Source organism: Pieris brassicae, chromosome 10, assembly GCF_905147105.1.
Source record: "Pieris brassicae chromosome 10, ilPieBrab1.1, whole genome shotgun sequence".
Lineage (NCBI taxonomy): Eukaryota > Metazoa > Arthropoda > Insecta > Lepidoptera > Pieridae > Pieris > Pieris brassicae.
Genome location: NC_059674.1, coordinates 8,692,805 through 8,710,134, shown reverse-complemented (window position 1 = coordinate 8,710,134; position 17,330 = coordinate 8,692,805). Strand labels below are relative to the sequence as shown.

The window sequence follows — 17,330 nt, the reverse complement described above, 5'->3', positions numbered from 1 at the left end:
ATTTGATTAGAACTCTTACAACAGACTACAAATGGTGTCGGAGTGTAATGTGTTATTTAAGTAGCCTTTATCCTTCGATGTAGCGCTTATATGACTTACAATCTAGTCGTTCGACTTACGGTATTTAATATTTAAATTTCTTATTTTTTTGCCCTTGTGTAATCACACAAAAAATATTTTGTAACATAATAAATAAGTATGTAAACTGGCAAAATGCAACTGGCAACATTTATAAATTTTATTGGCAAATGGCGGCTATGTCCCCGTCTGAGGTTTGTAAAATTAATAAAAATAATATGACACTTGTAACTTTTACCACTTATTTAATGAAATACGATCAAGCAATACGTTATCAAATAAATACCTTTACTTAGTATAAAATTAATAACTTGTGTAATTATGTTAAATTTAAAGTTGCTTTGACAGTTCTTGTTACCACTTTCGTATTGTTGTTTTGTGTGAATGGTGTTCATCTACTAAGTTAGATAATAATATTTATTGATCCATGTAACGTGTGTATAGAATTACATTATAATGTTACAGAGAAGATTACAAAAGGAACTTATGTCCTTGATGAAAGAACCTCCACCAGGAGTAACGGTAGACGGTGATCAGGCCAGCCAAAATCTTACGCTGTAAGTGACCTATTTTTGATTACCAATTAAATTTTATGTTATGTTTAATTCCCACAGTAAACAATGTAGAGAACTATCTACAAAAATATCATGACTTATGTTTATTTTGGATTTCCTTTTTTTAACTTACATCATAATACCTACTTTAATACTGTAAAATAAAGTAAAACCATTTTTTGGTTAGATATCTGTATTCTACATAGAGGCGAAAATATTTTTGATTGTAATAATTAGCCAGCAGCCACATTACCCACACAAAACGCAAACCATATGGTGGAACATATGTATTATCTTTGAACAATTTAATGATTTATTAATGTAATAAATAAATCCTTACTTGTGATATATAAATATTTAAATAAGAATATGTTAATAGGTGGACAATTCACATGGAAGGTGTTCCTGGGACATTATATGAAGGGGAAAAATTTGAATTGCAGTTCAAATTTACAAATAAATATCCTTTTGATTCCCCTGAGGTGAGTCCTTTCACATTACTTAGCTTTTTTGTTTATTTTAAACTTTTTAAGGTAGAATTAAAAAAAGTCATATCAGCTGAGTTTAATAGTCATCTACAGCAAATTAAAGCATAAAAAATAAACAACAAAAGTAAAATTTTACTATTTGTTTAAGTTTTTGTGTAGTAAACTTATCTGAAATAAGGAAGGATAATTTAATTTAACTACTATTGTTGCCATATTTAAAGACAATTTTGCTGTAAAATTACTAAATTATTGATGAAACTGTAAATTTACTGGGAATATTTAAAACAAATTTGACGCCATTGATAATTATTTAAAAATATATCTTATCCAAGGGTGAGATAGTGGAAGATATATATCCATTTTCCCATTGTGAAACTTTGTTAAGTGGTTTAAAACAGATAATTAATTAATAAACTATTGTCTTTTCCTTGTTCGTTATCTATTCTATAAGGCTTCCTCTACACAAATGATTGCGTTTGTAACTGATTGTTGCAATGGAATAACAATGGATAGATAACGTCTTGAGGTAATTTTGCAACTATCATTGGCATATGGCAACGCCTTTGTAATTTAAAGTTTAATGTGCAATAAATCTTTACATACTGGCCTTTTTTACGATTCGTGTCGGTCCAATGACTAGAATAAAATTGTTGAATTGTTTTGCTCCAAAATGATTTATACATTTAGGTATCAAAAACGTATAGAAACAAAAGAAGACTTTTCATTTTTTATTGAAACGGATTTCGACTCGAATTCACTTCAGTCATAGTGATTGGGCGAATCGCTATGCTAGATGAGGAGTGTTTTCGAGTGGATCGACAATCGAGATTTACAGAATACGCAATAGCGAACGAACACTTAATGAACTGGCAAGGCTCTTGTGAACAGCGAGATTTCCTAAAAAATTACTCGTATTAATAAATACCGAACCAAATCCAATTTTGGCAACAGCTGAAGGACTTCTAATCTAATCAACTTAATTAAGTTTTCCGTCATTCCGTCCGGATTTACTAGTGAAAATCAAAACTAGTTAAAAATGCAGATGTCATTATAATTCATAAGAACTAAAAAAAACGTGGCTAAGTTGGAATGTGTGACATTAAATTCGTTTATAAATTCTATAATAAGCCTTCTGGGGCTTCCACACAAGACTGTTCCCTTTTTTGTCGTTTACTAACACAAAAAACCTACAATTATATTCTATGAATAAATTTACAGAGTTCAGAGTGATTTTTCCTCTAATTAACGCTGATTACTCGTGAGGATCTAATTCAGACCGTAATTTGCGCGTTGGTGCGCGAAACAAATGAAACAACTACCACACTATACTCCTATTATTATACAAATATACTATCATATGGTAAATATGAATTCATAAATTGAATTTCACTCGTAACAAAAATACTCATGTCTCTCTGTGTCAAATCGCGTTTACGCTGCGAATAAAAGTGACAGATGACTGGTTGAGTTTTTATAGAATGAGGGTTTCAAATTATCAAATTCTCAATGAATACCAATAAATACAATGTTCAGATTAATACTTGCAGCTAAATTCAAATGACAGAATTCGAAATTCCACCAGTATCACCTCGTCGTTCCACAACAGAGCGTTTTAGGGCAATTTTTGCCGCGCACCATAACTATGTGGAACTAGCTACCCACTGAAGTATTTCCGAACCAATTCGACTTAGGGTCCTTCAAGAAAAAAGCGTGCCAATTCTTAAAATGCCGGCATGGGCGGTGGTATCACTTAACATCAGGCCTCCTGCGCGTTTCTCCCCTGTTCTATAATAAAAATACATTATGCTAACGAAATATGTCGGTAATTTAATTTTAACCTTAAATCAGACTACTACTAAGTTGGTCTAGACCTGTGCCCATTTTCAACATAACAATCAGAGGTCACATCCTGTCACACTTAGTCTATTTTAATAATGAATTTTATGTTTGATTCCAATCTTATTAAAACCACTTGCGAAAAGTGAAGGAAAATCCTAGGGTAGCCCGCATGTCCTTAGACACATTGACGTGTGTCAGGCGGAAGTCTATTTATTTGCCGATAATAATTCATCAACGAAACACAGAAATGTGTGTGTATGAGTTTTACGGGACTTACAACCTTATTAAAAGATATATATTATGTTTTCGATCTACAAAAGACATCCACGCAACGTGATTAAACAAAAACATTTACCTTATCTAGAACATATATATTACACATACACCATTTTGATCGCAAAATATTTTATTTAAAAGGCTATAACGATTACAGGCCATTTCTTCTAACAGTACAGTTATATGAACGTTGATACGTTGGTACGAATATCAAAGATATTATTAAAAATCAGTTATATGAATGTTGATACGTTGGTACGAATATCAAAGATATTATTCAAAATATTTCTCTTAACCTGTGAGTTTTTTTAAATATTTGAAAAGAGTAGTTCTTTTTGAATATGATTTGGCCTGCTAACGAGACGTCCAAAGAGAATAGTACTGGCCACCTAGCGAGAATATAAAAAAAGGTTTGGTTGATCATTTTACAGATAACAAACGCCAACATGCGATTCGATTGTATGTAGGGTTCTATAGTTTAACTAAGAAGTTCGCAATTACTATTGCTATATATAGGTATAATTTTAAGATTCAATTGAATATAAATTTAAAAAAAAACAAAAGCGGCTATCAGCTACAAAATCGATAACAAAACAATATTGCCTCTACAAATGAACTGACGTAATAGAGCGCTTAGGAAACATAATGTCATTATGTGGAGATTACATATTTATTAATGCATACATTACATCACTTATCGACGCGTGCATACTAAATCGTTGTATATTCTATAATTATATAGTTTGATTGTTTGTGTAAATAATTTAAGTCAAAATATCATGTGTGTTTTGTGCGCAAGCATTATTTATATATATCGTTCCACACTTCGTATTGGTAGGAGACCTTGAGAGTTAACTCTCTTGTATATTATTGAATCTGCTAGTAATTAAAATGCATATGTTATTTTGTATAAACCATTGAAATGTACACATACAATCCGAGGCTATCAATGCGTTGTCGTCATACGCTGAAACGCGCTAACGAAGTATTTTCAACTAAGCATATATACCTACGACATCTAGACCTTAACCACTGCGGCCTTCGGGCCAGTCAGTGGTTAGACTGGTCAAGGATTCCTTTAGCTCGTAGGAAGAGTCGGCACTTTCCTTCCTCCACAAACACATTCTAATCATTGGCTTTATTTATTGAACAGAGCAGTGTTGGCCTAGTGGCTTCAGCGTGCGACTTTCATCCCTGAGGTCGTAAGTTCGATCCCCGGCTGTGCACCAATGGATTTTCTTTCTATGTGCTCATTTAACACTCGCTCGAACGGTGAAGGAGAACATCGTAAGGAAACCGGCTTGCCGTAGACCCAAAATGTCGACGGCGTGCGTCAGGCACAGAAGGCTAACCTACTTGCCTATATTAAATCCTTCTAAATGTATAGAATAAACAGAAAAACATTTTTTTTTTTCAGGTAACGTTTATAGGGAATAACATCCCGGTTCACCCTCACGTATATTCCAACGGACACATCTGCCTATCTATACTCACGGACGATTGGTCACCAGCCCTTTCCGTTCAATCCGTCTGTTTGTCCATCGTCTCTATGCTTAGTAGCTGTAAAGAAAAGGTAAGCTATTTATGTATGTCACATATCAGAATAAAGCTTCTTTAATATAAACGCGAACTCTTTATAACTTTTCCTTTTTCTATTATAACAATCGCGTCCAGCTCTATTTTATATTTCTGTAGTCAAGGGTTTGTTTTTTGCCAACTAGCGAACTGTGGAATCGCATCCCTGGAGATCTTCCCAGATATGATCTAGGTATTCAAAAAACGAGCTCCTACCTCAGACCGACATAAATGTGTTTCCATGAACTTTCGTACGTCCAAAAAGGCTCCTTAAATGTTAGCTAATCGGTATAATGTAACATTATTTATTTACAACGGTTATTTATGGAACAAGAAATAAATGAGGATGTGAACGGAATATTGAAATACTAGATAAACAATTGTAATTATACAAAACGCCCATCGACAATTACGAAACTTTGCATGTCGTGTGATGTTGTTAATGGATATTGCATCTAACATATAATTCTGTGTCACACACTTAAATCACTTAATCAGTGTTGGGCTAGAGGCTTCATCGTCCGGCTCTCATGCCTGACGTTGAAGGTTCGATCCCCGGCTGTGCAATAAAAGACTTTCTCCTCGAGCGGTGAAGAAAAACATCGTGAGGAAATCCTTAGACCCAAAAAGTTTACGGCGTGCATCAGGCTCAGTGGACTGATCACCTACTTGCCTATTAGATTAACAAATGATCATGACACAGATACAGAAGAGGCCCAGACCTAAAAAGGTTGTTGCCACTGATTTAATGGAGTGTCGAAGAGTTGATTGTTGTTGAGATGTTGAACTGGCATTAGATGTAAATATAAGTCTAAAGGTTATAAATGTACCAAAGTTAACTAAATAATTAAATTAAAATTTGTTTTTTTCCTTAATGCATAACAATGTAGGATTTGTGAATTCTTCTAAGTAAAAATACCTTTGTCGAGGTTCCCAGCGCTTCCGTAACACGTATGACCTAAAGGTCAGGAACTCGTGACCTCTTAGGTCTCAGTTTGTAAACAATTGTTTACGTGGCTTCATTACGAATTTCAATTTTTGTACGTCACTCACCTTTTAGTATATTGGAATAATATTCGACTGTGTTATATAACGTGTATGCTTTAGTCTATGAAAATACCGTGTTTTTACATGGAAAACCGTAACCATGGTGAAACACTACTTACGGTTAACTTTGAAAATCTATTTTTAATAACATATAGCTTTATGTTTTAGAAGTCATGCATTATAATTAAAACAGTAAATGTTTTTCTACTACTATTAATAACGTAGTTAATACCAGGTAACGCTTTGATTTTATGAGTCAGCCTTGGTTCCGACCATAAACAAAATTTATTACAATTTTCTCAAGACCACTAAAGGTTTTTCAAGGTTTAGGGGGTTTTATTTAATCTTCAGATAATTGACTTTTAAATAATGTATTTAGTATAAGGGTGTAGATATAAGATATATGTAGTTTTATTTTATATCTCTATCATCACATATGATACAATGAGGACAATCAGATACTTATGAAATGTAGTAGAAAGGGTATACACGTTTGAAAGTAATATTAGAACTTATGGAACGTCACGGAAGTCACTGATTTGTTATATCGATTATATTCTTATTTCAGAAACGACCGCCGGATAATTCGTTTTACGTGAAAACCTGCAATAAAAATCCTAAGAAAACAAAATGGTGGTATCATGGTACGTATGACCTTATAATTATTATTACCAATGTTGAATCAATTAATTGTTAAGTGTCGAACGCAATATTTATCCGTGGCCGTCGCTATCTATTGTATCAATTGTTGATAATTATCTATATAAGTGCTATTTTCCATAACATATTCTCTGTCAAGTCTCGTGACATTTAGATATTTGTAATTTATTCTTAATTTTCATTATTTTAATCTAAGTCTCTCTAAATCTCTTAAAAAGACAATATATTATTTATCACTTCATCATTTAATATATTCTTGCCTATGTTATCTTAAATCTAGCCAAAGAAAAAGAAAATTTGCTTTTAATTTATCAATTAACACTCATACTTGAAATGCTACGTAGTTTTTACCTCAGACATACACACACTAAACTGACATGTGGTATCAAAGTTTATAATTATGCAAAACGCCTATAGACATTGTCTTCTTTTATATTCATATAAAGTCCTTACTCAAAAACAAACTGTATTCCACCATTTTAAATAATGCCTCTATAACTTTTTCGATCCCAGCGTTAACACAATTTGATAGAAGCAGACGAAATATTTCTTTAGTTAAGAGTGAGTTAATAATATTATGCATTTCCAATACTTTATTTTTCAGATGACTCAGTGTAACACCGTTTGGTTGCTATATCGAGCATGGACGATAAAACGTGAACTTGTGATAAGTGTTATCGATAAAGTTAACATATAATGTTATGTATATACGGACAGACGGTGCGATTTTATAGGCGGCTGTGCTAAATTATTTTATCTGTTTTGCCGCCATATGAACTGTCAATGTCAGTGATGTGACGTTATCTGTGGTTCGTTGCTTGAAATTATTTTGTGTAGTTATTTTGCGACTGGATATGCTTTATAGAATTATTCGCGTGGATGGGTGAAACTAAAAGTCATTTTTGTTCAAACACAAATCCCTTTAGTAAAATGTTGCCATTTTGTATATTTGATAAACTATCTATCGAAAATTATGGGGTATGGCCCTTAAAGGCTAAACAAGACCTAAAAAGATGTGAAACTTGATAACAATAAATATTTAATATTTCTATGCATTTCAGAATAAACAAGAAATACACAAATCTATAAAGTGTAGTAATAGCATTATATATTAAGTCTATAGATAAAGTTTATTTTTAACCTAAACACCGAAGGTATATACGTGATTTATTGATACGGTATTTTTTTAAATATTAATTAAAAACTTCATAATGTAAAAAAATTATAACATGCAGAGCCAACTTGTGCTTTTGGAGTCGCCCATCCTTATGAGAAAATTAAATGAAATGTATAAGTGAAGCAGTCATAATGTATTATAGGTTAAAGTTCAATAAATTATTCAATCACTTATTTTGTTTTACACTTCCCTAACGACAAGCAAACACATTTCTGGAATCATGTCTGATATACTCCATACCCCCAAGTTAAATTAAGGCTAGAATTGTCTAAGATAAATAATAAGGTAGAATTTTTTATAATTTATTATATCATCTCAATATCAAATATTTTTTTTATCTATATTATTATGATTACAATGAAGAGAAAAATCCAGTCTCACAAATTCTAATGATGCAACATTTTGTGTCCATATTCTAATATCATAATTAATAAGTCTTAATTCACTTTATTATAATTTACAGTTTTTTATTGATTTTTAATTATTTACAATGTTAACTTAACTCAAAAAACCATCACCTAAAATATACTTTCAAAATAAATAATAAAATAGCACAAAATCTGGTTATTTTCAAAACATTGTCATCAAAATTTAATTTGCAACACTAATAAACATTTAAATACCCCATAATCATAAATTGAAAAATCACCAAATATTTTTCCTGAGATCTTTTTACTCTTACAACACCTATGTAAAATACAAACTTATTTTATAAAAGACTATTATTGCGTTAATAATTGCACCTTGCATTGTTAACTTGTACAAACATAATTGTAATAAATATTTAAAACATGCCTTAAGATCACTTATATAAAAATTATTGTTTAAATTTTAATGACTACTGTTACAATATTTAGCTTTCTTAATGTTGAGTGTTAATAATGAAAATAAACAACACAAGTCATGGCTTAATTAATAAATCATTCTTAATTAAATATTTTTTTTAAGTTTATTTAAATAAAATTGATGATCATACAAAGTAGCTAATATACCATCCGAGACTACAACATTACTACCACTTGAATAGTCAATGGTCTCGCCTTTAGTTGTGGTCATAGTTCCATTATTGGTCTTTAGAATTGCATGACCAGCACATAAATCCCATTTTTTGATTGCAGTTTCATGTAAATAGACATCATTTGTGCCATTCATAATACTAATAAATTTATTTCCAGCTCCTGCTGATTTTGTAATAACGGTTTCCTTTCCAAATGCATTTTTGGCTATTTCTGCAACTTTTCCTGGATGTGACCGGGAAACTATAACTTTTGGATGGTTTTTATTATCCTCTTTCTGTAATTGAAATAATTTCATCAATTTAATTAAGTTGCCAAGTCAGTTTATTTTGTCAGATTCATTGACCAACAAAGTTTAACATTATTCACAGGTTCTAGTCTAGTGGGTCAGACTACATCAGCCTCAAGTAATGCTATTCAATTACTAAATATCATATTAATTCCTAAGATCAATATTATACTTTTAATTACTTAAGCTGATTTATTTTTTTATTAATTTAGCTCTTGAAGTTAAAATAAAGAATAAAAATTGTAAATAGATAACTTACATATAAAATCTTTGGTATATTACTAGAGGTCCTTTTCATAAGCCAGCCCCAATAAGTGGTTGGTGGGAAAGGATAATGGATCACCCCAACAATTGGTACACCATTGATGGCAACACAGACCATAGTTGTAACATAGGAATATAAACCCTCTGAAACAATCACAAATCAATTAACATAAACATGATTTTGCATCTTTCTCTGATAATGTATCTTTAGAAAAAATATTTAACTAATATTATGTTATAATAATAACCTATATTTCTAAAAGAGGAAGAACATTGATATAGATTTGCCACATTCTACTGGCAACTATAACACTTTACTACTGCCACCCAGAAACAAAACAAATCATTGTTACTAAAATTCAATTCAATTCATAGTTAATCACAACCCTAATTTAAATTTTAACAATTTTAGAAAATAAACAATTTGGAAAGAAGTTTCACCTGTATATTCTTGTGTTGCATCCAAAGGATCAATCCAAACTGTCACATCTTTAGCAAGAACATGTTCATCATTAATAGAGTTAAGGATTCTCTGCCCTTGTGGTGTTGATTCCAAATCTATTGGATCTTGATTTTGGCATTCTGAATTTCCATCAGAATGCTCCTCAGACACAATAGCTAATTTAGGAAATGCATTTTTAATAGTATAATACATGGCACAATGTGATGCGTAGTCTGCATCTGTAACAGGATCGTTTGCACCTTCTTTCGTTTTTCCTTTGCTATGCACTTTCAGTCCTTTATGTTTGCCTTCTATCACTTTCACACCACCACGTTCGGCAGCTTGTATTGCAGCATTTAATAGTGACTTTATACTCACAAGATCACTCACATCGGTTGGGTAACCATTTCCACCAGATCGCCAATAAATTATCAAAAATAACACGAACACTAATGTAAAACATGCGAATTTGTTTACTCTTAATGTACCTCCAAAATTCATTTTAATTATATATTTAAAAATAAAGTTTATAGGTTTGTTATCCTTATAAACAGAATATGAAAAAACTGATAATTGATATAAGTTTAATTCATATTATTACGGTTTAAAATAAATACGGTCAATTTCTATTTTGATAAGACACTTCACGTTTTGTGTTTAACTTGGTGTCGATCTCGATTAATGCCAATTGCCAAATCTTCTATTTGTGAGTATTTGACTGTTAGCCGAAGACGATCATGACAACACATAATAAGTACAGTTTGTAAATACAAGTTATTGTTTCAGCAATCTTACAAATTACTTTTTTAATAAAAATATTGCAAACATTTTAAAACTTATATTGTAGTAGATCATAAATATACAGTTTTTATTAAGGGTAAGAGTGTGTATATTATAAATCACACTCACCTAATATTTTAATAATTGTTGGATATAACGACGAATTGGGGACGCTGAAGAAAACTCTAATAATTATCTATACTTCTTAAACATTAATCACACTTAAATGAAAAATTGTCACCACTCAATATGTAACAACAAGGTTCTTTATAACCGATACAAAGGAAATCGGTCATGAAATATTATCCAAAATAAATAAATATATATGTTCATTAATTAAGTTAAATTTGCCTAATTATATATAATTTACTAAGGGAGTCCTTATTTAAAGATTGTACCATGTCTGCATTTATAACTGAAACATCATTGTCAATTGTCAACGTCTTAACTAATAGAAATTTGTAATTTGACATTGAAACATTTCAAAAATTACTTCTCGAATTATATTCGTATCGTACGGCTGAGATCGGTGTAATACAAGTAAACTTAATCATATCAATTTAATAATAAGCATTCTTAAACGTAAAATAGTAAAGAGAATATCGATAGTTAACGCAAAATGATTATTATGGATATGTATGAGACGGTAAGTGAAATTTTCATACTAGAAAATACGTTTATTAACTAAATAAAGTATATTTTTTTTAAATATGTTACTTTCTAGGCGAGTTGGTGGACGTTAGCTATCGCTGTCCAGATTGTTATCGGATCTATATTCTTATGGCGAAAAAAAATAAAAAAACCTGAAGTAATTTTGACTCAAGAGAAATTGTTTCAATGGAAACCTTTGCCTTTAATAGATTGTGACATTTCTGTGGATGAACCTCCTATGATGGGTAAAATTGATGAAAATGTGCTTAATGTTGGTGCTACCAGTTTCCTGTGCCTGGATAAGGAGCAGTCTATCATGGATAGTGCTATTAACTCATTGCATAAATATGGAGTTGGATCCTGTGGCCCGAGAGGATTTTATGGTACAATAGATGTGCATTTAGACCTTGAAGAAAGACTGGCAAAGTTTTTACAAGTAGAAGAGACTTGTGTGTACTCATATGGATTTTCAACTATTGCAAGTGCTATTCCAGCTTATGCTAAGAAGGGTGATATCATTTTTGCGTAAGTAATTATTTATAAATAATTAAAACATAAGTAAAAAAATTTTTTTTAATCTAATAAGATAAATTATTAAAGCTATTTTTATTAATTGGGTATTAAAATTGAAGGATGAAAAACAGCTATGTAATGTATTATTGCATTTTCAACACACAAGGCATGAACAACAGGATAACTATTCAGGAAAAATAGATTTTGCATAATTCATATCTGTTATAAATATAATGCTATACTATGCTTAATGATAGTTGCTAATATTGTAAATATGTATTTTTTTTAAAACTATCAATAATGCTGTAAATGCAAAATTATATACAGAGAATATAGGAAGTACTAAAGAAGTAATACAGAAATCTAGGTTTTGTATTAAAGAACAACAATTATTATGTCTAGTTATAGGCAAATGTTTGCTTTAAGTTTAGTTTAACAACCATTTCATTTACAGAGATGAAAAAGTGTGGTTTGCTATTCAGCAAGGTTTTGAAGCTGCCCGTAGTACTGTCAAATATTTTAAGCACAACAACATGGATGACCTAGAAAGACTTTTACAAGAGGCAGCTGACAAGAAACAATTGAATCCAAAAAGGCGAGCATTTCTTGTTGCTGAAGGGATTTACTTTAACACAGGAGAGATGTGCCCACTAAGGCGGCTGGTTGAACTTGCTAGAAGATTTAAGTTAAGGATAATATTGGATGAAAGCTTAACCATTGGGGTAAGTTGTTACTACCACATTTTAGTAATTATGACTGAACTGAAAAGTGAATTGAATCATGGTCTCAATGGTAAAGGATTGTATGGCATGGGTAGTAATATCTATAATATTATCCCATATGTATCCTATAATGACATTATCTATAAGATATTCATCATTATGTTAATAACTGAAGTGTAGATATTCAATTAAAATTGTGCTATGAAAACTTATTCCTGAAATATGTATTAAAAATTATTTTGAAATTCATTGGAAAACTTGCAGGTATCTTCTACATATTCATTTTAATTCTTTTATAAGCAAGGTCATACGCTTTCTGAATCTCAGTAGGTGATTTGAAATATACATTTTAATATATATGCAAATGATGTAATAATATTTGATTTAAATCAATTTCCAAAAGAAAGCCAGTATACACTAGATAAAATAAAACCAAACAAAGTGATTATTAAATTAACACATTTACTACTGTCTGCTAATATAATTACAACTGGCCTAATTTTTCTTTGTTCTTATGAGGTGAAATCAAATGAAAAAATTTTAGTATCTTTTTCATAATATTGTCTTTTGTTAATGGTTGAACATTTAAATAAATCTATATGGTAATGTATATGATGTAATGGCTATATATATATGGCGGTTTTAATGAAAAATAATATTGCATGTTACATTATTTGTCCCAGATATCCTAAGCTAGCATGATTATAGTTAAAAACGTAATTTTTATTAGTCCCTCCAGTAATAATTATCTTATTAAGTTCCATGGTTAATTGCACGAAACATTTAATATTTCTTGAGATTTAAACTTTAAGAAATGCTTTGAAAACCTAATAAGTACCCAGTGGCAATCTAGTCTTCAAGCTATTTCCGTTAGACTGGTATTATTATTATCAACAGATCATGTTTAATGTTACTAGCACCGAAATGTATCTGCCCCTTTAAGCAATAGCAGATTCCTCATTAACTCTGAATTTACAGGTTCTAGGTAAACACGGTCGTGGGCTGACAGAGTATTTAAATGTGCCTCGAGATGAGATCGACCTCATAATTGGCTCTCTCGAACATTCATTTGCAACAATTGGTGGTTTCTGCGCAGGAACCCATTTCATTGTTGAACATCAGAGGTTATCTGGTTTAGGTGTGTATAACTTTTTGTAGGAAACATCGCTATTATGATTATTGATTGTAGTAATAATTTGAAGTTGACTTTTGTCATGGTTTCTGATTTGTTGTATTTGTCTCCGTCCATAATTATATTAGAAAAATTGTCGAAAAATAAAAGTAAAAAAAAAACAATGTAAAATGTTAATGGGTCAACTGTCATTTATGTTCAATCCGTCAATACGGTAAACTCTTCCCTCAAATTAAACAACTTATTTGAATAATGGTTTCGAATCGACAAGATATTTCCACTATATTCGGATAATGGCGTATTTGAGATTTCAAAAATGTAGAATAATGTCAGCAATAAAAAAACGATTGACAAATATTTGCCTGCGTCCATAAATTTATTTAGTGTAAGGAAAGTATATATTACAAATCAACGGACAATTCAAAGTGGAGTTTTGCAATTCCGTGATAGTGAGCTTAATATTTACTTTGTATTCATTGTTTTTACTTTCATCAAATCATAAATTAAATTCAGCTAATCTGTACGAAATTCATTAATTGTTAAGCGGTACGAAGTTCGCCGGGTCAGCTAGTATGTTTTGTAAAATTATTTTTGTCTAACGATACAGGAAATTCCTATATGCTTTTCCTAATAAAACTTCACCATTAATCATTTGTTTGCAAAGAAACTGATACATACAGATTGATTAATTATACAAATCCTCGCAATTTAAAAACATTTCCCTTTAAAGGATTGCACGGCAGTGATCTATAACTTCAAGGAAAGTGATTAAATAGTGATAGCCACATAAAAATAGTTACATAATTTATATATATGAAAATAAAAGAGATTTCATTTAGTAAAAGCTTAAACTTATAGGATACTGCTTCAGTGCGTCACTCCCTCCAATGCTGACGCAAGCGGCAATATCTTCCCTCGACATTATGGAAAAGCAGCCCAGCATTATGTCTGAACTTGTTGATAACTCAAGGAAACTTAATAGGTGAGGTTTTCCTTAATATAAGTAATTTTAATTGATTGTTTACGTCAGCGTAGCCGAGAAATATACATTTGCATGCAATTATCACAAATTAACTTAATATTATGTTTATCAAATTTCTAGAGTTTTTTTACACTCTTAGCGACTAATCATCTTGTCTCGACAAATAATAATAAAGCCCTTTATTCTCTGACTTTTGTACATTACATGCTATTCTTATAAAATAGTAGTTATCATATATATAGGACACGTAGCAAAATAATAAATTTATTAGGAACCACTTTGGTCAGGTTGTCTGTCGACATAGGCTCCCACAATTGTTTCCACGTCATCATCCTTTTGGTTGACCATCACCAAATCCTCCGATCTTTTAATTTAACCTCCTCGTTTTATTTTGCCGTTCCTTGGGTAGCACATTACTTATGGGTATTACATCCTTGGTCCATTTTTCTTTGTTAGTACTGATTATATGTCCAGTCCAGTTCCATTTAGGTTTACTTATTTTTTGTAAAACGTCACTGATGTTTTTTTTCTATTTTTGAAGATGTCCATCCCGTAGTCCTATATTAAGCAAGCTTCGTCTCGACAAAGACTAACTCCCAATGTCACCATATTGATTTGTCCCTCAATATTCAATATGATTTCACCCTGGCTATCCTTACGTCGTCCTCCCAGAAATTAACATATTTAAATTTAAAATATAAATTAGGCTGTGACTGTTTTAATAACCGAAAAGGTTTGCATTTTGAATTTAAAAGAAATTTATGTGGTACATTAAATATTTATGTATCCTATGTGTGATGCGATACATATATTTCAAATACTCTTCTCTCGATCCCTCTATATCTCTCCCTCTCTAACTCCCTCTCTCTCTGCCTGTCTCCCTCTCTCCCTGCCTCTCTTCCTCTTTCTCTCTATATCTCTAAAACGTCTCTATAATAAGCTTTTAATGACACGCATGGTTGGTTTGCCACAGCCCCCTAAGCACCGCTATATAGAGCTACACTGACTGTAATTGAAAATAACTTTCACGATTAAACTTACATTTTGCTTTCAGGGCTTTGAAAAACCTTAAACACTACACATTCCGGGGTTTGGACGTGTCGCCAATAAAACATATTTATCTCAAAGACAATTTACCAGATACGTTGAAGACGGGCTATCTCCGAAACATAACGAATTACTGCCTTAACAGAGGAATAGCGTTTACAGTGTCAGCGTATCTGCGTGACGTGGAAGTCAGTTGTCCAGAGCCATCTATTCGATTGGCCTCGAGCAGGAAGTTAAATGAGAAAAATATTGCCTTAATTTGCTCCTTACTCGATGAGGCATATGAAAAGGTTGGGCCCAAAGCCGGAGAAAAACTAATGAATTAGGTAAGACCTGTGTATCAGATACATAATTCAAACTACGACTCTTAATTCTTCCCTAAATACTATACACTTCTGAGTATAAACGAGAAATTGTTATTTTATTTATTGGTCAACTTACACCTGTTATTAATAACCAAAATAAAGTACATAAAACATAATAAAGTTTATTTACAAATATATTCAAAAAGGTTAAAAAATATAGGTAAGAATGAAGATTAGCTTATAAGAGAAAATAAATTAAAGATTCATGCTAGCGGTTAAGTAAAAAATGTAAAATATGGTTAGAATTTGTGGCAATTATCAACGTTATTATGGCAACACTTCAAAAGACCTAAATCTAATATCAATGTGTTATCCACATTAGTCTCTCACTGGCCACGATTGCTGGAACTTACAAAAAAACGTCGATATATGTTATGTAATAAATTCGCGTATTATTTAAATAATTCCACTAAAAACTATGATGAATATATTTTATTTATTTTGACACTTAAAATGTTTCCGTGATTTTGACAAAGGAAAATGCGTTAGCGTCAAACTGGAAGCAGTCACAATGTCCGTGGAAAATATGTACGGTGTTAGGAAATATATAACACTAAAAGATTTTACAGAAATTATAACTAATTAATAATAATAATTTATTTAAGCAGACAATCATGAGGGCAAATGATCATTAATGTGTTAAAGTCACACTTTGTCAAACTCATGGTCTACAGATAACTAAATTTTATAAAGCCTTTGGCGTAAGTGTCAATCTAATCTGTAGATAGATTGTCTTTATACACTATGAAACGTTATTAAAGATTATGAACAAATAAACAAATGATTCGATAACTATAGGTTTTAATATATTATCTATGAATAGGTATAACCTTAAAATTTATTCGGAAAATCATCATCGGTACATACCATTGACATTTGTGTATTTTGCATTTATATTATTATTGTGTCACACATTTATTTAATGTTTTTATATAAGATTAAGTATTTTTATATTAATTTTGTTATATTTGAAAATGTTTTTGTGAAATTGTTTATATGAAAAATAGGATTAAATAAATATGCCTTATGTATTAATATATTTAATGTGCACAAATAACGAACTATCCTCGCGTCTATGTATTTCTAGGTTCATTTGTCTAGATTAAATATAGAATATTATTCTTTTGATACTAACTTGTTTTATTTATGCTCCAATCAGCCATGCTCATCAGTTACGTAAGGTGGTAACATTTCAATACGTTTAAGCCTTACTCGAAAACATCAAAAAATCTATTAATACATTGGTAATTTACGCTGTGCTTTTGTTTATTATTTGTTAACTATAAGAGATAATTGAATATCAAGCAACGTCTTAGTATCAATGTACACTTCCTCTCGACTGAGCAAGATCGAGCTGCTGGATCCTAAACTTATTCTTAGTATTCTTATATAATAGACACATTAAGTTGCATCAAATAATACAATACACATAC

At 31.0% G+C, this 17,330-nt stretch overlaps 3 protein-coding genes across 3 annotated transcripts; 2 read left to right on the top strand and 1 right to left on the bottom strand.

Moving 5' to 3' along the window:
* Positions 1-228: 228 nt before the first annotated feature.
* On the top strand, positions 229-7,865 carry LOC123714813 (ubiquitin-conjugating enzyme E2 W). Its single transcript, XM_045669359.1, has 6 exons — positions 229-272; positions 544-635; positions 1,012-1,114; positions 4,653-4,808; positions 6,426-6,501; positions 7,122-7,865. The coding sequence occupies exons 1-6, from the start codon at positions 249-251 to the stop codon at positions 7,133-7,135; spliced, it is 465 nt and encodes a 154-aa protein (XP_045525315.1). The 5' UTR covers positions 229-248; the 3' UTR covers positions 7,136-7,865.
* Positions 7,866-7,990: 125 nt separating this feature from the next.
* LOC123714812 (putative inositol monophosphatase 3) lies at positions 7,991-10,509 on the bottom strand. The gene is made up of 3 exons (XM_045669358.1): positions 9,705-10,509; positions 9,259-9,407; positions 7,991-8,987 (listed from the first exon to the last, which is right to left on the bottom strand). Exons 1-3 carry the CDS (start codon positions 10,204-10,206, stop codon positions 8,625-8,627), a joined length of 1,014 nt encoding a protein of 337 aa, XP_045525314.1. The 5' UTR covers positions 10,207-10,509; the 3' UTR covers positions 7,991-8,624.
* Positions 10,510-10,991: 482 nt separating this feature from the next.
* LOC123715415 (serine palmitoyltransferase 1) lies at positions 10,992-17,126 on the top strand. The gene is made up of 6 exons (XM_045670409.1): positions 10,992-11,131; positions 11,210-11,661; positions 12,104-12,371; positions 13,350-13,509; positions 14,362-14,485; positions 15,540-17,126. Exons 1-6 carry the CDS (start codon positions 11,105-11,107, stop codon positions 15,856-15,858), a joined length of 1,350 nt encoding a protein of 449 aa, XP_045526365.1. The 5' UTR covers positions 10,992-11,104; the 3' UTR covers positions 15,859-17,126.
* The last annotated feature ends 204 nt before the right edge of the window (positions 17,127-17,330 follow it).

Excerpts from the sequence above, each read along its gene's own strand:
- LOC123714812 (XM_045669358.1), bottom strand. The coding sequence starts at position 10,206 with ATGAATTTTGGAGGTACATTAAGAGTAAACAAATTCGCATGTTTTACA. Across the intron at positions 9,408-9,704 it reads TGCAACACAAGAATATACAG|AGGGTTTATATTCCTATGTT; the intron begins GTGAAACTTCTT and ends TGATTGTTTCAG. Across the intron at positions 8,988-9,258 it reads ATATACCAAAGATTTTATAT|AAAGAGGATAATAAAAACCA; the intron begins GTAAGTTATCTA and ends TTTCAATTACAG.
- LOC123714813 (XM_045669359.1), top strand. The coding sequence starts at position 249 with ATGGCGGCTATGTCCCCGTCTGAG. Across the intron at positions 273-543 it reads CGGCTATGTCCCCGTCTGAG|AGAAGATTACAAAAGGAACT; the intron begins GTTTGTAAAATT and ends ATAATGTTACAG. Across the intron at positions 4,809-6,425 it reads TTAGTAGCTGTAAAGAAAAG|AAACGACCGCCGGATAATTC; the intron begins GTAAGCTATTTA and ends TTCTTATTTCAG.
- LOC123715415 (XM_045670409.1), top strand. The coding sequence starts at position 11,105 with ATGATTATTATGGATATGTATGAGACG. Across the intron at positions 11,662-12,103 it reads AAGGGTGATATCATTTTTGC|AGATGAAAAAGTGTGGTTTG; the intron begins GTAAGTAATTAT and ends TTTCATTTACAG. Across the intron at positions 13,510-14,361 it reads TCAGAGGTTATCTGGTTTAG|GATACTGCTTCAGTGCGTCA; the intron begins GTGTGTATAACT and ends TTAAACTTATAG.